Genomic DNA, 19,488 nt, shown 5'->3' on the forward strand with positions numbered 1-19,488 from the left:
TTCTTACCATTCAGCAGCAGATCAGACCATAGACAGTACAAAGCCAGAATATAGATAATCACACCATTCTCATAGGGAGGAGCAAGCCAAAACTATCTATGTGAGGGAATTATTTTACACAAGTTTCTAGAAAACCCTGAAAAATATCTTATTTTAAGAAGAGCAGTAGCAAAAGATGCTGAAAAATGAAACCATGCAAAATAGTCTAGATGAAAATAAGACACTTAGGCCTATGTAAGTCAGATGTAAGTATTTCAGATTAGAATGCAGTTTTATTGCTGCCTCAGTGGGGGAAATCCCCCTGTCTATAAAAGGCCCAAATGAAGTACCAGTATACTGCCCACAGGACACAAGTTATGTGTACTGAAAAAACCAATGCTGCTTTAAGTAATAACTGTTTGCAAATCCTAATGCAACAAACAGCCTTTTACTTTAACTGTATTACCTGAAGAATAAAAAAGATTAAATTCTTGCTCTCAGGACCCCACCTCCCACCCTGTAAGCAATTAACACTGAATTAAAATGGGAAATTGGCTGGGCTCAGCTCCCACCTCTGCTGCTTGCTTCTTCATCTCCTTCAGAACCAGCACCTCCCCTGCTCCCCCCGTGGGTGGGGCATTCTCCAGTATCCCAGCACCAAGGTGGATGAAGCAGGCCGAACTAATCCTCCATAATCACCTTACAAACATCAGCAGCTCTCTTCCAGGAAATCTGGGACTGAAGAACCAAAACATGCAACTTTGTAAGACAGTGGGACCAGGTAAGAAAGAATCTTAAAAGGCAGCTGGAACTTTGAAAAAAAGCTGACCACAAGAACAGCACTGTACAGAAATGTGATTTATTGAGGGTGTTGTTGCCTGAGAATTGTTACCATTTCATCAGCAAAAGTGGTGGCAAAAGAAACATGTCATTATCATCATCCCATCCCAAAATTTGGTCCATACGTCAGCACTGGTCTCTCAGCTGGTTGCTCAGCTCCTGAAGTTCAGCAATCATGTTGTCCATAGCTGTCACCTCATCAGCTATCTCACTGTGAACCTCATTACTTGTTACATCTGTGAAAAGTTGCTGCATAACAAAAAGAAATATTTGTAAGTACTTTATAAATAAATACCTTTAAAAGATACATACAGTTTCTCTTTCAGGGGAGAGACAAAATACAGGAAGCTCATAATCTGTATACTGCTTTTCATAATTTTGTAAACTATGGTGGTACCTCTCTCAAAGAAAGTCCATTTTGTGGTTAATAAACAGAAGTTATACACACACACATATAGACACGTATCCTGCATATAGACCTGAAATCTGTGCCACACACCTGATATTGTGCCAAAAGGGTCAAACCCTCCTGTGGATGTGGGGTTTCTGCTCTGACCTCACTGCCTATGCTGACTCCTGATTCCATTGAAAGTAAAACACTTTTTCATGAAACTCAAATTAGAAGAGCATCTCACATTCTGTCACTGCAGTTTATAAGCCCACCTGCTGATAAACTAGTTGTGAGTTTTAATGACCATTTTCCCCAGTGTCATATTCTGTTGTTTCATTTTCTTCAAAACCTCAAATAAATATTTTTTCACATTTGATGTCAAGACATGCATGGGTGGAGACATTCACCTGTGTGTAACTAGTTATACCAGAGAAAACAAAACACTACTGAATAATAAAGTGCTCTTAAAGACCTTAAGACATTAACAGAAACAAAAAAAAAAAAAGCAGCTAACTCGTGAGCAATCATAATCTTCATCTATTTAATATTGAGGCTGTGTGAGGTTATTGGAACCTTTGGAACCACTACACAGAAATATGGGGCAGGGGAGACACCCCAACATATGTTTTTCCTTCATTCTGTAAAGGGAGAGTGATTCACACTTCATTTGACACAATCACAAAGCCTACATTTAGAGACAAAAACAAACTGAGAAAACAAAAGTTGCTCTGGAGTACATCTGTACATCAGTATATCATCAAAACATAACAGGATAATACAGATATGTATATAAACAAAAATGTACTTAAAAGGCTTGAACTAAGGTATTCACTGTGCCTTAAAACAATGTTATCACTGAAATAAGGAACACCTTATACAAAAGTAGGAACATATTCGTGCTACAACTACAGAAACTTCTTTGACTTTCAGCCCAAAAACCTCACACTGGAAGTGTGACAGAAAATTTTGGATCTTTTTTGTAAGACAGGTAAATAAATCAGGATGATATAATTATTTTCTCATTTTAAGTTTTTTTGGTTTTTTTTTTCTCTACACAGTTAGAGAAATCTATTCAGCTAGAGACAGCCTGGGGGACTTTCAAGCACCATCATTCTTTGGGCTTTGTGCCCCATGTTTCCCCAAAACAGTGCTCACATTTTATGCATTTACGAATGATGTCAGATCCAAATGATGCACTGGGACAAGGACCAGAAGAGTGCTCACTGTGCTATTTGCCACAGCATGTGACTACCCAGAAAAGAGCCCAGTAGCAGCACATTTCTGATCTGCAGCCTTTGGCAGATTGTGGGTGCTTCCTGAGTCTGGCACAACACAGGAGCTCAAACACCAAGGGACGGAGATCCTGGAAGCAGTGACATTGTTTCACCTGTTTTACTGATTTGTTCCAATTGCATGTCCTGACTACAACATTTTGGGATTTTATCTTTTATCAGTTATTTTCACGGTTCTTTTATTCTTCCTGAAATATTAACTAGTGAGTCTGCTCTTAGCACATTTTTAAAGTGCTTTTTTCAGCTGAAATTAAAAATGAAAAAAAACCCCCCACACTAATATTGACTCACAGGGCAGCAAAATGAGATGCAGTCAAGCTTGGACAGGCACAAAGAGTGCTAAACTGTTTGTGCATAGGATCTGACAGAAGATGAGTGAGTTTTTAAACTACAACATACTTTGAACATTCAATATGACTTGAAATTCAAAGTAAGATGACATCTTGGAAGGGATGCAAAACTAGTGAGTTGACATAAAATGCTTCATTTCTAATATGACAGTTTTCTCAGAAGTACCATAGAACCATTAGCTGCCAATAATATAGGTGTTCATTTAATAAGTGCTTTTGGAACTTAAAACAGAATTTACTAGGCTCATACACTCTTAATCTTTCAGATAATTCATAATCTTTCATAATATGAACTACCTGTACTTGTATTCATATAAAAAATTTATGTCATTTAGTGCTTTCTCTACAGTAATACTCTGTCTATGCACCTTTTTTAAAGAAAACACCATTGTATTTTGTGAGTAACAACAAAAGATATGTTGTCTCTTTTTTCAACACATTTGAACGTCTTACCTATGCCTGTATCTAAAACCTGAGTTACAGATCCAGCTTGTGTTTGCTTATGCAACTCTCCTAGACTTTATCCTTAAAATTAAAGGACTTAAGAGAAAATGAGCCAAGCTTAGCCCACTGATGAGAAATCAACACTTTGTAACACAAGCACACATCATAAAACTTCACCTCTGAGATTCACAGTTGCTAACTTGACAGGCAGGAAGAATCCCTCTTCAAGACAAGATGTGTATTTTAACAGAAAAAAGCATGATTCAAATATGATGACTTTTTCAAGTAATTAATATCTGAATTGGTAGGGTATCCACAAAAACCAGATTAAAAATTAGTTCTGTCTTATAATAAGTAACTCTTTTTAAAAACACTCCAAGTGATGCAAAGCAATCTTGACACATCTGGGTCTTTTCTGCAGGTTTAGATAATTTTTTTCTGAGAATGCCCAGTTTATCCCATGACTACTCACATTAAAAACAGGTCTTCAAAATGACTGATTGCTTTCAAACATTCAAATCTGTTTGCCCAACATTTTAAGTAAAGTTCTACCTTACTCTAAAATGTCAATACTGTCTCTTAGACTAGCATTGCTATCAAAGCCTAGCAGGAAGAAGGGAAATAAAAGTTTACTTAAAACTGGAATCCTCAACAGCATGGAGATGAACATCACCTTATGATGCACTGTGACAGGCAGGTATTATTTGATCTATAATTGATTCAAAACAGAGAAATTCTGGCAACAGAACAAAGATTCCTAGCTTTCAAACAAAAATTCCTACCTTTCAAACATTCCTACCTTTGCCTTGGATGACAAGCCACGTAAGTTGAGTCGAGCTGAAGAAAGTATCTGCAAAGCTTCCTGATTATTAGATTTGTTCTTGCTGCATTTTATAGCCACTAGAATCCAAACACAGAAAGACCCCAAAACAAAAAAGCATTACCACTCTAGCAATAATCTTTAAACAAAAACATTTAATTAAAGATCTTGATACCCTCCACAGACAATTTTAAATGTCATATCCCCCTCAAAAAACCAAAAAGTAAAAAAAAAACAAGACAAGTAATTTTGGGAAGATAACTCTAAACACAACAGGTTATCTGTATCCTTCTTAAACATAATATCACAGAACAGGGAATAATCTTAGTAAGTTTCATTCACTTCCTGACTAGAATACTCAATCAAACACTTTATGTGATGATCTGAGGACTGAGATGAACTGCAGATGCATTTTCACTTGCTTTATGATGTTGCTAGATCATGAAATTAACTGATTCCATATTTACCAGTCATATGTTTACTGACTCACCCTACACAATTTCTGCCTCATTCCAAGTATATTTTTGTATGCAGTATCAGGATGATACTCTCTGTTACAGGACTCTAGTAGTAGGAATAAATACAATAGGTAGAGTATTATTTTGCCACTAAGCTCAATAAATATTTGTTACATTCTTCATGAAAAATAAAAGGGAGAACATACCATGTGCAATCTCTATGGCTCCTTTCACCACTTCCTTAAAAGAAGAAACATCTTTCTCCCAATCACTTGATTGAATTTCACATTTATGTGCCTTAGTGAGAAACTGCAGTGACTGCAAAGAGGAAAAAAAAATATTAGTATGTCAGAAAATCAACTAGGAAACTAAATTAGTTTTAACTATCTACAAAATTAGTGGTGAATCCAGAAAATGAATCTATCTTTACTATATCTGATTTCCTGTGAATTGGAGTAGTGTCCTCTGCAGCAGTAAGCACCAGCTGCAACACAGATGTTCTTCACCAATACTGCAGCTCAAGTATGAGAAGCATATAAAGTAACATGTGTCTAATTTTTATCTTTTAAAATTCTGTCTAGACTGATGGATGTGATCCATGTTTGCCAAGTCACCATAATTAAATGCACATGAAAAACAGAAAAATACTTGCATTCACACTTCAAACAGCAAATTCATATCTAAAATATTATAAGTGAATACTTCAAAGCTTTCTTTCTGTATATGTAATCTTGGGAAATATGCATTTTATAGATGTAGCTATTAGTTGCCATACTGCTCTGGTTCTCAGTGTGAACAGGAAAAAAAAAAGTAAACAATATGAAAGGAGGGCCCCATTAAGGTGAAAAAAAAATTTAGCAGAAGAAATTGATTTTTGCTTTTCAATTTTATTTTCTTTTTACAGCATCAAAAACATGAAGCAAATACATGCCAGAAGTTACCTGGCTTAGTTCAATGACATCTCTCCAGTTACCTTTTAAAGAGTTTAAGAATAATATGAAATAATAAAAAAAGTTTCAGTGTGGAACATATACATCAGCACAGTAGATTTCTGATTGTGAGGGTTGTCTCCCCAGAAGTTTCCACCTTCTCTCTCCCACCAGAGTTCCAATCACAATGACACAGGTGACTGAACTGCTCATGCTGCTTTAAATGGCAATAAAGGCACATTAAGTCAAACCAGAGTGAATTACTTTTTTTTTTTTTTTTTCATAATAACCTGGGTTATAACTGGTAGTAGTTCTGGCAAGCAGAGGCAAGAATTTCCAAGAGAAGGAACAACAGTTTTTACAGCAGTCTGATTTCAGTCTTCATGTGTCTGAGTCAGAGCAGCAAATGAGGGGGGGGTTGCTGACAGATGTCAAGGAGGGGAAGGAATTCTAAGTCTTGCGGGCTGTTTATTTGCACTTCTGGAACCTGGATTTATCCTGAAAGGCAACAGTTATGAGCTGGGGAAAGTTCAAGGAACAGAAGGGATTCATAGCCTGGGATGGATCAGCAGGAAGCTTGAAGGCTGGAAAGATTCCTGAGTGGGAAAGGTGTGGACTGGACTGCATCCAGTGTAGGGAAGAAAGAAGCACTGAATGAGGTGGCAGTTCAGATATATTGAAGTGTGCAAATAAACATATGCTAAAGAAAAAAAACTCCCAAAACAGAACCACAAACTCAACATTTCAGTAATTTTACACTAATAACTGGCAAACCTTGTCTGACTTTGATTCAATTTACAAAGCACTGCTGTGAATTATAACTGTAGACCGTAGTGATTCATGTGGCATCAGATGTATCAGCAGAACAGATAAGTAAAAACCCCCAGCAACCAAGACACTCTTTTACAATAGCAACATATACGAGAACTTTCTTTCAAATTCAATGTTAGGAACAAAATTGGTTAAATATAATTAAACCTGAACTAAATAAGGTGCAGAATGGAAAGGCATGGAGTAAAGGTCAAACCCTACATTTGTAAGGAGGTGCATGACACATTTAAAGGTTTGTTCCCATCTCTTTGTCCTTTGATACCACAGTATAGTAAATAATGCCCTTTTAGAATTCATTGACCTTTTGCCTAATAAATGTGGTTGACTATATATCTAGAATTCTTCTACAGATACAGTTATATTCACTGAATATCAGACTGACCCATGATGGTGCCTGTGGCAGTAAAGCTAATAAATACTGGCTTTATCATTTTTACTTCATAGTATGATATCAGAAATCAGTAATTATTTGGTGTATTGCAAATTAATTTTTACACTGTAAATTAATATATGCTGTGGCTTTAGGCAGTTTTGCTCTTTTATGATCTGGATCTGTGGTACTGTCATACCAGGATATTTGGACACACGTGTAAGCATACCTTAAGTATTTATAAACATCATTCCATCTTGCAGGCAAGCTAGACTGTGTGTTCCACAACCAGCCCGATTAAGAAACACAGTTAAAGTACTGTCTACTCTACAAATTGAAACCATGTTTTTAACTGGGTTAGTTAAAAATACTGTGATGTAACCAGATTCTGAAATGATTACATTCATAGTATAGACAGGGCCTCTGCTGCTTTGCATGTCTGAGTAAGAATTTGAAGATATATTACAGGATATTGCAGTGTCTGTATTTCTGCATTCTAAATAGGCCAAATCCCTTTTACTGTTCGGCTGTAAAGAAAAATAGAGAAGACAAAAGGGAGGAATTTGAGGCATAATAGACACCAACAATGACTAAACAAGGCTCTTCACAGGGCAGAGCACAAAGAGACAATGAGCAAGGCACAAATTATTGTAAATTTAAGCCCACAGAATACAATTCGTAGGCCTAACTATCTTCCTTGCTTGATATTAAGCAACCCTCCAGAGAGGCATTTTTTGCACAGGCCAAATGCATACCCCATTGGTGAACATACACTGAATGCTGACCTTGTGTATTTTCAACTTCAGTGAAGACCTGATGACCCTTAATTATTTTTGAACTGTGCAAGGCTATTTGAACTTTTTGAAATTTAATATCAAATGCAAAGCGCACTCCAGCACACAACAAAGTAAACACTTCTAGCAGCGCAGAGTGGTTATTCTGGAAATGCAATCAACCTAATTCCTTGGGAAGTGATAAGGACAAGAAATGGAAGTTAACACAGCAAAAACAGTGATGAGTAAAAAGAAACCAATGGTTCAACAGACTAAGGATTAAATATCATTATTTAATTCCATTTTAAGCTAAATAAGGACAGAAAAATTCTACTCTGGGTACTCTAACTGTGGTGTATGTTATTTTAAGTGCATTTTCCCTTAGTGATTACAAAGAACACAGATGGCTTATGCCACTACTGGATCATGCCTTTAAGATGCTTTTTTTTTTTTTTCAGAAGCTGCAATATCCTATCTTCTGAATCAAATATTTCAATTAAAAAAAAAGCCAAAACCCACACCACCATTTGATTATAGACATTAGACTGTTGCCAAGAAAAGTTTCAGAATACAAATTCAGGACAATACACACATGCTGTGATAGCATGTTTTGAAATGAAACACTGGTAAAAAAAGAGATTTTTCTTTTCAAGTCCAAGAAAATGGATGTAAAATATCTTGCTCCTGTTGTGTGTAACAAAAACACGTGTAGTAGGAATATGAAGGAAAGACAATGTACTTATAAAAACACTAAAGCAAAACAGGTCTGGAACAAGAGCATGTTCTACTACATCACTATAGTTCTTACCTTCTCAATATCTTCACTGCTATCATTCTCTCCATTTCCATAAAGTTGGGCATAAAGTCTCCAGATTGCCCCATCATTTGTCACTCGTGAAGTGACTCTGCCTATGAGCTCTTGCAGTTTCCCCTTCATTCCACTTGATACCTCTCCAGCACGATCTGCCAGACCATCCACTACCGCTCTGACCAGAATAGCCAACACCTTAAAAAAGCAGCAGGAGAGACTTGTTATTTCAACTCAAATCAACATCAGTATATATAATGTTATCTGTAATATTTGGTCTCTATTAATGATTATGCCATATGTCAAGTACAGAATTTACTAAGAAATACACGGAGTAATTCAACTGATTTAAACCTCATCTATACGATTCTATGTTGGTGCAAGTGAAGAGGCCAAAAACATAAGACAGAAATTTGGGTAAAGGAAACTGAGGCAGAAAATACGTTATAGATATTTTCACCTTCTAATACAGTTATAAAAAGATCAGTAAACAGGCTGAGCCAAATTAATTCAGGTAATGGAAGACACTGTTTTTTACAGGACCTCTATTTAACAAAAGAGGTACAGTGGATAAGATGGAAACTGGAAGGCGATGGAATACCTCCTTGGGAATCTCTGTTTTTAATGCACTCCTGGTGAATTACTAGTCAAATCAGTTCCATCAAACTTTTCTACCAATACTCGTTAATGGCCATACTTTTTGAATGACTGGCTTGAGAATGTGGGATGTGACCTACAGAAATGCTGAGCATGTGCAGCTGCTGGTGGGAGCTTGGTTTTGCATGTAAAAAACTGCAACATCATACCAGTCTTTTTGTCCCAAACTGGACAAAGAAAACTAGAAAAGAGTGTCACTTTGCCTCAGTTCCTTCTCAGCAAAATAAGAAACAGCAAACTTAAATCAAGGCCGTAGATCATGTGATGAATTAGAAGAAAATAAACCCCAGAAAAGCTGTGGCTTATCAAGTGAGTAATATCTGTCCTGTGCGGTGGAGGAGACACAGAGACTGGGGAAGAAATAAGGATGAAAACATAATGGAAGTTTCATCAGGCTTGCATTTGAGACAGGCCAGTAAGAGCTGCACATACACCTTCATGCTGGTACTTCCTCACTTGTGAGCCTGTCATTTGGCAACTTTAATGCTTCAACATTTTTGTTCACGTGACACTAAGACAATGAGAACTCACACACAGCAGTATTAATATCAAGATAGTAATAAAACTAACTTCAAAGATGACCTGTGAATAGCTGCAAACCCTACAAAAATGCCTCACAAATCACAATGCAGTTCACTAGCAGAAAGTAATGCAAAAATTATGACAAATTATGAGTATCAAAGTATATCACACTCAGAATAAAAAACACACCCAGTTTAGCACTTGTGATATGTCACTTTCCTAAAAGAACTTTTCTTCCACAGAATGACTCAATTACAATGCATCCCAAAAAATAATGAGTTTTACCAGATACAGAAAATTCTTGGCAGAGCAACCCAAATCAATCAAAATGGCTGATAGTTATATTAAATAAATCAAAGTAATACAAGGAGTGAAAACAAATATACATCTACCTGGTACCTTTTCAGAACTAATGGTATCACAGTATCATCTGAACATTAATTAAACAGCTCCCCTCTTGTCCACCAAAACCTCAGCAGTTGCTCATATTCCTTATGATATGACAAACTTGAAGCAGTTCCTTCAACGTATCTTAAAAGTCACTTAAGGTAACAGAAAATATGATCAACTATTAATAGACCAAAAGTTCTGAAATCCATTTATATTCATAATTGGGAATATAAAGCACTAAATCCCATCGTTAAACAGGTCTTCTATGTTAGTTGCTAGAAAAACATCAGCAAGTGTTGATATTTCCATTACTAAAGCACTGTAATAAAAAAACATAGGTGCAAGAAAAACACTAAACTATGTTCTCTTTTGACAAGGAACTAGAACTGGTCCTGAGGATTCACACACCGATGTATGACATCCTAACCAATTTTTCAGTTTAACAAAACTGTTAATCGAAGTCCAAATTTTAGTTCATGTGAATATCATAAGATAATCATCAAAAGTTTTAAAGCTTTTTTTTTCCACAGAGTCTTGACTTTGCTTATACTTCTATCACAATAATCCATTTCCTTTTTTTGTAATCCATCATGTAAGCTTTGGCACTACAGCAGTTAAAATGAAACTAGTGTCAAGACCCAGATTAAAGGGTCTATTAAACAGTAATGAATCATTAATGCTTGGTTGTCCACACTTGTTAAATAAAGTTATTTCAAACTGCAAGTGAATTGTACTAATCATCCAAAAGTATTAGCAGTGTAGCAGAGCTTTGCATTTTAGGTTGACATAAATCTTAAAATTTGTATCTTTGAGAGATTTTAAACTGTCATACACACTAAACTACTACAGCAATGCTCTGTTGGCCCAAGATCCCAAACAAGCAATAGAGGATTTTTTTGGTTGGTTGGGTGTTTTTCTTCATGCCTCTTTTAATGAGCTGGGCTCCATATGACCAGAGAGTTCATGTTTAGTATGACATCACACCATCTGCATTCCTCCTCCTCCTTTGCTTTTCTGAACAATGTGTTTACTACAAACTGAACAAAAGACACTGTGAGAAAAAACCTTAGAAATAAACCAAGTAATTTATAAATGCAGCGATTTTCATCAGTTACTCTCATTTCACAAATGTTCTCCAAACAACTCCTTTCACATAAAAATTCTCTTGGTCAAACCATTTTCAGATGCTTCACTAATACTAATCAAACTTGACAGTGCTCAGGAAAGATGAGAACCCTCAGATAACAGATCCAAAATGACAAATTTTCTGTGAGCTCTCCCTATTCCCCTTCCAAACTAAGGATTTTATAATAAAGACAATTGTCATTAGTGAGCTACTTAAATGAAGCAGAGCTCCAGAAATTAATTCCTACCCTCACTTTTCAAAATTCCCTTGGAACATGCTCTTGTGACCTTTACTTAGAAATGGTTTGGCAACATGAACTGCTGAAATGAGGATGTTACTTGATGGAAAGGGTACAAGAAAAACTTTGCTAGAATCTCAATAGCACAGAATTGCAAAGCGGAATCCTTTGTCCCTACTTCTGTATTCATAATCTTTGACAGCACATAATGAAGATATGGTTTCTGAAATACTGTATTGAAACAGTTTTTCCAACCACAAAATAATTTTGTCATTCACAAGACTGCAACACTTCAAGTAAAAAAGGTTGACTGCCTCCATAAGCACACACGTGATGGAAATTAGTATAATCAGGAATTGCAGAAATGTTCCAGGTACATTTACTCGCTCATACCAATAATTCAGAGCTGATGCCCAAACTGATGATTATAATAGGTAAGGCTCTCTCCTTGGGTACTTTTTAGTGACTGTTTTACTAGTGGAAACTATGAATAATTCAGTTAAACTTTCTATTTTATTACATAACAGATATATTGAAGGTTTTCCAGATATGTTTCTCAGCTTTGTGAACATTAAAATACACATGGAAATGTGAAAAAATTTAAGAACCAGTAAGGAGAGAAGGCAAGAAAGTGTGCTTTCAACATTTATACACAATGCTAGCAAACTGAGACTTTTAAAACTGTCCTTTGCTGTAATCTTTTGCTGCATTGTTGCTCATTTATAAAGAGCTCTTTACCTCTTCCTTGTCCAATTCTGTCTGTAGAATCTGTGCATACATGTCTTCAAGCTTCATGATATCATGATCTCAGAACTTCTGCCACAGGGATGGCACTGTTAAATAACTAGAATAGCACAGAAGAAAAATTTCCCAAACCTGTGTGCTGTACTCAGAAGACTGGCAGAAAGGACAACAATGGCCTAACAGAAATTACCAATAGGAATCTGAATGCTTTACTATTATTAGAAGAAATCAGTGATATAAAAATATGACTTCATGCTATTCTGAAATAAAATTAAAAAGTGTGATGTAGCTACAGAAATCAAGGGCATTTCAAATTGTATATTCAACTGCACACTTGTAATTGATACATTCAGTCTCACAAGGGGTATTCTGCAGCAATGATTTTGCTAAAAGCAGTTGGTTTTCACAAAGAACTGGAATCTATGACTCTACTTGTTTCTTCCAGTCCTGTGCATATTTTTTTTTAATTCCTACCTTATTTCTCACCATTATGTCATGTAGCTTAGTAGTCTATTGACTAAAATCTATGATGACTACAAATACTAAATATAACCTGAGAGAAGATCATACTATGTTGAATGGAAACAATGGTGTATGTTTTCATTTACTCATGCTCATGATTTCACATTGTCAAAACACAATTGCACAAGATGGTTATAGATCATCCTTATTACAAGCAGGCCAGTTGGAAAAAAGGAGAGGCTTACCAATTAATGGTGAACTTTGTAAACAATTTCACAGAAGCTTTTATTTTTATCTGCTTTTTTGTTTTGCTATGAAAATACTCTCCTCTTCCTTGTAAGATAATTGTTTCAAGCCTGAAATTCTCTAATCAGGCCCTGAGGTTTTTCTTGGCAACTAGTAAAATCCTCCTAATTGATGCAACTCTATTAGAAGTTACAATGAAACCCATAAAACACATATCAGAAGCCAAAGTTAAAATTAAGATGCAAAAAGACTTTAGGAAAGATACCATATATACTTCTGTAAAAGTTTTAAAAGTTGTATGAGAAGAAGATGAAAAATTTGGGCAACAAAAATAGAAATTTAATACAAGCAATATCCTCAAATCATTTAATAAAATATATTGCATTAAATTTAACAAATAACAGTAATAGGCATCTGTATCATCTCAAAATATCTCAAATGGGCAAATATACATAGAAACCTCTACTCCTAGTCAGCTGTCAATCTGTTTTAAATAATACAGTAGACCACTCCTAAAAATGCTATTTTAAGTAGCATAATTGAGAAAAAAATTAGTTGAAAAAAGCCAACTGTCTACAAGATGCTCCATGACCAGCCCCACCAGTACAGTACTCTAGCTGCTAAACACACTGATCCTCACCTCATATAACACAGTTTTCCATTTACACTCTTTAGTGCTAATGTTTAATGTTTAGCTATACCAAACCTGAATACAGAATGTTATCCTGTGCATGACTGGCTTTACTAGTAATAAACATTGCACTCATGTAGAGTTTGTTATTAAAAAGTAATGTGAAAAAAGTATTTAACATCCCTATCCCCCCATGACCAAATGAGATGCTTCCACAATTTTAACTAATTCTATCTGCTCTCTCTCTCCTCATCACTGGACTCAAATTCCCAGGAAAGCTACTTTTTCTCTTTTTATGGGACAAGAAACAAAACGTATTTCTGGGATCCATGAGCAGCAGCAGCTGGTTCCTCTTACCCTGCTACTACAGAATCTCACTAAGAGCTCATAAGCTCTTCAACCAGATCTGCTAATTTTGCAAAGGCTCTTGAAGGTGTTTTATTACTCTCCTTGAGAGATTCTTTGGCTTGCCTTTCAGATTCACCTTGCTATTTTCACTGAGTGTGCAAAACCCTGCTAGGATCTGGACCTGGTTTCAGGCAAGGCAGCATCCCAGCTGAGGCTGTTAAGGTAGGTTCTCTGGATTTTGTCTAGAGCTTATATTTACAAACACAAAATTTAACTGAACTGAACTACAGTGAAAGATGAGCAAAATACCTCTTTCATTTTTCTTTGTTCTGGTTATTAAGGACCAATATTATGACCGTAATGCATTGAGTTCATTTTCAAAGGCTCATTTGTGGAATTTTCTAACACATGGGAAAAGCTTCCTTTTCTCTCAACTAAATAATTAATACTATTTCTGACACCAAGATATGCAGGAACCATATGGAAAGATGGGATTATGCACTGTGTTTTATATAAAAATAAGTCTTGAAACTGCAAGGCTCATGCGTGTGCTTTCACAAAGTCTGATGCAGTCTGGATGCAAAGGTTTTCACTTTTGTCCAGTTTAATTTTAAATATTTATTCTTAAGAGTCCAAATCTCCAAAACTTAAATCACTTGCCTACATAACTTCATTGGCACGTGCACTATCATTACTGATACCGCTATCAGCAGCTATCAGCAATCTTTGTCTCTGAACAGAAATTAGTGAACATATAGGATGACTAAATATGAAAATTTCCCCACCTGTGTATCCTTGTACTTTTCTTTTAAGTCCATGAGCCGGTGATAAGCTTTAATTGCTTCTGAAAACTCTCCAATGTCTGTACTGGTGAGAAGATAGTTCTCCCATATCTGCCAGTGCTCATAGTTGCATTTGAGAGCTTCTTGGAGGGTTCGAAATGCTTTGATCCTAGTCAATAATAAAATAATAATATAAATTATTACAGAAGATTTCTACACTAAAATCAGTTGGCATAGTATCAACTAAAAAACTGCTTATTTTAAAAAATCACATTTAGAACACAATGCCATGCAAAAGCTATTGCTTGTAATTTACAATACTGATACTTCCTTAATCTCTCCTGTAAATTATTTTGTATTAGTTCATACACAACAGTACACTCTGTAGTTTGAACTAGGTAAATTCTCTCAGCTCTTGTACTTATTTTTTTTTTACAAAAAATGTATTATGATTTTGCCATCTATGTCAATATTTTCCTTTCCAAATTTTTATCTGGAACCATGAGAAAATCTTACTCATGCTGCAGCTGTAACACACATTAAAAAATGAAAAATCATTGAGTTCATGATAGATGCAGAATGGTATTGACATATTTAATCACACATTTTTAATCCCATTTATTTTAAACATTTGGACATGGCAAACATGCATATCCATAGCACAGAAGCCCATAATTTTCAATCATTTTTATCCTTAGGTCAGCTGGAAGGTTTATCCTGTGATCCCTGATGCTGTGCTGCTCAGTACAAATGTGTCAGAATGGCCCCAAACACTACCAGGGTCCTTCTCCAATCTGACCCATCTCACACTGACAGGAGAAAGTGTTATGGAATAAAGGTGGACAGCACAATTCCTGTAAAATCATCATCAAGTTACAAAGCATCTTTAGTTTTTCATATGCATCCACTGCAGTCAACTCTTGACCATTTGCTTAGGAGAGCAGTAATGCCATCCTCTGATAAGAAAATGTCATCTGAAGCATGTGTTGGTGAGGTTTGTGAGTTTACTGTTTAAAGCCTTTAACATACTACCAAAAGTTGCAATAAATGTGAAACTTTAAAATAATCCTGCTAGAAAATTGGAATGATAAATTTCTTTCTAAGAGACTGAAGTTGGACAGTCACTCTTAGTTGGACAATCACACTCTCAGTTGGATAGTCATGACATGTAAAAAACCACAAAGGAATGGATTCCTTTAAATTAAGACTTGAAATGGAGCCTTTCTAGGCTGGTAAAAAAATCTTCTTTGGTAAGGCATAACAATTCATCTCTTCTTAATAAATAACATATAAAGTTGGCCTGTTATCAAAAGATGCAGTTCACTTGCTCTATATTGCATGACTAAGTCTTTAAAAGTGCTTTCTCTAAAGAAAGACAGCCCAAAGAAATTGTTGGTTAAGTTTCAGAAAGAGGGTCCAAGACAATGTAATATCCAAGTAGTTGATCAGGCCATTAGAAGTTTGAAATAGCTGGGTCGGGGAAAAATGTAAATAACTGCCAATCTAAGGCCATGATATTCAGAGTTATGAAAAACACACAAAGAGAGTGGACTGATAGAGCAAAATTATTTAAGGAGAACAGGTCATTTGGCACAGAGCAGAACAATCTACCATGCAGGATCTTTCCCCATTCAATCCCCTTTTCTCTCTCTTCTCATACATTGATAGATGTGATGCTGATGAATAAATGGTCAAAGAGTTGAGTTTTCTCCACTGTTAACAATCTCATTTCAGACCCCAATTTTACCAGATTAAATTAGAAAAGAACACAGTTCTGTTCCTTCTGTGGATTTTGCTACAATGGAAGTTGGGATCTGGCAGCTCTCTGACAGGCTGGAAGGTGCTCTGCCTGACTCATGTATTGTTTCTGCAACTGCTCTTCACCATCTGTAGGGTTAGTTTGTATCATCTCCCCTACTTTCCTGAAAATTAGTAAGCTAGCAGGAGGGCAGATGCCAGTAAGATGGAAATGTGAAAGGTAGTCAAGATAGCAAAGGGATGGGATGGAAACAGTATTCCACAAATCACCACTCTTGCATATATAAAATCCTCTAGATTCTCAAAGCAAATCCCCTGTGTATTTAACCAGTCACAAGATGATGGAGTATCCTTAACCAGTTAAGTAAATTCATACCCAGATGGGAAACAGTAGGCAGTACAAATACATTATCTAGTCTTGGAAACCAGGAATCTTTCATACAAAGGACAGAGGGCCAGTCCCAGTTTATTATGAGAAATGTGAGACCTAGATTTCAAAGACCTCCTGTCACACTAACCAAAGCATGGAGTCTGTTTTCATCACAATTAATTTTTCTGGAGGAAATTCAGAATACACAAAACTTGTGGAGTCTTAAAAAGCAAACAACCCCAAAAATCAACAAAACCCCTGTCCTTTGGGTGTTAGCAAGTTTCTTGCATACACTTTTCAAAAAAATGTACTGACGTTATATTTGCATGTTGTGTGAGACTCTGCCAAACCTTGGCCAAATACACAATCTATGAGTGGGCTGAATTAAAAGCCTGTTTGGAGTAAAGCCGTAATTTTTTTGAAGGAGTGAAAGAAAGCTATTAACTTAAAAATCTTAATTTTGTTTTCCTTCTTTTTAAATCCTCACTCCACTTAGTTTTTTTGTCTTCTGGCAGGCTTGAAAAATAAGAATTTATGTATCCCAACACAAATTATCTAAGTGTGCTGCTATAGATATTCTCTGTTTTGAGAGAGAGTTAAACTAGCTCACATCCAGTCTTGACCTATAGGTGACTACACAAATAATCAAAGAAGTTGCTATTCCACAGCAAGTAGAGGCCACACTCGACTATCAACACGTAATACTCACTTAGAACTTAGTGTACATTGAGTCCTATCTCACATGATTCCTCTGGGAAAAAAAGCTCAGTAATATGCCCCCATTTATTACTTTTGCTACCATATCAAATAGGTTACAAGTTTTGTATGTATTTAGTGTGTTAGATCACAAGAGTAGATTAAGAATAATAAAATTCAACCACTAAACTGAAATTAATCACTCAGTAGTTTCTCAGCCTTGTAGCAGATTAACAGACAGAAAATAATTTTGATTAAAAATACTTTTATGAAACAAGCACAAGCCAGTACACTGAGCATCTGACATTTTGATTTGTATGGAAAAGAAGGAACAACTATCACATGAACTGTACATACTCAAGGCACTGCTGAAGATGGAAGGAACTACTGAAAACTTAAAACAAGCTCTTGCTTTCTATTACTTTTTAGCCTTGTGTAGTTATTCTAACACTTCATTTTCTCCTCCCTCCTGCTCCCATTGACATATCTATCTCCTAAGTCCATACTACTTCTCACTTTTTCTACGTATGTTTATAAATTTACACTTTTATACAAGCTTACTATTCTTCCTCTCTTTTTTTTACTTTGCCTCCTGACTATGCAACCACAAAAATTGATGCCAGATTTCAAGTAAGATTTTAAAAAATAATTTATCTTACTCTTTTGTTTCATTCTTGGTAATAACGTGAAAATTCTTAAATATTAAATTCTTCCAGGTAAACTTTTATTACATTGTGTTGAAATAGAAAATAAGAATGGCAGTCCACTTAGCTTCTTGTATGAATCATTAGTTTTGAGGGAGAAGAGTAAGCCAGCTAGCATGTGTGCAGATTTCCATCTGCGTTTGTGTATATAGAAAACAAACTATCTGGTTTACTCTTAAATCCACTGAGAAAAATATCCTATGAAATTACATAGCTCTGAATAAATAGTTTGCTTGAAATGGACATATCTTCTTAACTTCATGGTCAAAGCAGTTTTTATTATTCATCTTTATTATGAATATTTTGAACTGACTGTACTTACTACATCATAAATACTTCTAACAAGAAAAAAGAGTAGAAAGAGGCTGCTACTCGTATAAAAGTTACAAAATTATTTCCTCTAAAATAAAATAGTTACTAGTAATTCAACCAGGGAGAGAGAACTGAAGGGCTAAGAATTGCAAAATATAAGTTAAGCACCTTATAATAATAAAAAACTCAATGTCAAAAAAACCAAAACTAGTTATTTGTTTTGGAAGCAGTATCTTTTAATTCTTTTGAAGTACTTACTTCTGTTTTAATCTGATATAAGCAGTTGATAAATTGTTCCAGGCCTCAGCATTCTGGAATGATAAAAAGAGAAGTACAAAAAAATTTATTCACTTACATTGTGCTTATTTGATAAAAATAACTAAGTGAAACTGCTTCCAAACATCATTGCTTTTCCTAATCACACATACTGACACCTACCTTCTACATGGCAGTTAAAATATTGCATTGAAATATAAATTATTACATTTAAAATTGAAATACATAAATATTTGACTACATCAGCAACAATCAAGTATATAAATATCAGTTAGCTGCCTTGGGGTTGCAATACACTAAGTCAGCTCTTGCCTTCAGTCTCAGCTGTAAACAGGCATCCTCTTCTAGGATCTAGCTGGGATGGCTGGAAAGGTCAGTGCTCCCAGCAGCTCATCACTTCTTACCAGCTGGAAGCTACTTAAACTGCAGCACTCTGTGTTACTGGACAGAAGGGATCTCATGTCCCCTAACACACCTCAGGTAAAACCAGCAGAGATGAGCAGAGATGATTCCTGCCCTTCGCCTGACACTGCAGTAAATGTGAAGCCCCATCATGGAATTCAGCTAAATGACAGCTAGAAATGATTTGAAGAATAGAGTCTGAGCACTGCAATGCAATGTAGTCTGGTACTGAAGGCTATCCTGAGGCTTAAGGAGCATTTTTCCCATGCTGGGAAACCATTCTGAGACTTAATTCATGAAAATGGTCACTACATTGCTACAGCTGCAGACGTACAAAGACAGGTTTTGCCTCCAACTGAGAGCCACTCCAGCACTTTTTACTCATAAAAAAACCCACCACTTAACCTATGGAGAAGTCAGCTGGCTTGGTTATATGAATACAATTAAATACAGGCCCTAGAGAGATAAGTGAATCCAAGTAAATTTACTGCATTGAACAACGAAAAAACCCCAATATATTAAGTAAGAATTCCATTGAT

General features: G+C 35.8%; 1 protein-coding gene across 1 annotated transcript in view; it reads right to left on the bottom strand.

Moving 5' to 3' along the window:
• Positions 1-822: 822 nt before the first annotated feature.
• The window catches only part of TTC27 (tetratricopeptide repeat domain 27), a 112,999-nt gene continuing 94,333 nt past the window's right edge, over positions 823-19,488 (bottom strand). Inside the window, exons 15-20 of the mRNA XM_041404470.1 lie at positions 18,530-18,582; positions 14,435-14,600; positions 8,286-8,483; positions 4,781-4,892; positions 4,096-4,196; positions 823-1,068 (exon numbers count right to left, since the gene is read on the bottom strand). Of these exons, the coding sequence (XP_041260404.1) occupies positions 946-1,068; positions 4,096-4,196; positions 4,781-4,892; positions 8,286-8,483; positions 14,435-14,600; positions 18,530-18,582 (753 nt within the window). The 3' untranslated portion in view covers positions 823-945. The remainder of the gene's footprint in view (positions 1,069-4,095; positions 4,197-4,780; positions 4,893-8,285; positions 8,484-14,434; positions 14,601-18,529; positions 18,583-19,488) is intronic.

Source organism: Onychostruthus taczanowskii, unplaced genomic scaffold (assembly GCF_017590055.1).
Source record: "Onychostruthus taczanowskii isolate IOZ18803 unplaced genomic scaffold, ASM1759005v1 scaffold21, whole genome shotgun sequence".
Classification (NCBI taxonomy): Eukaryota; Metazoa; Chordata; class Aves; order Passeriformes; family Passeridae; genus Onychostruthus; species Onychostruthus taczanowskii.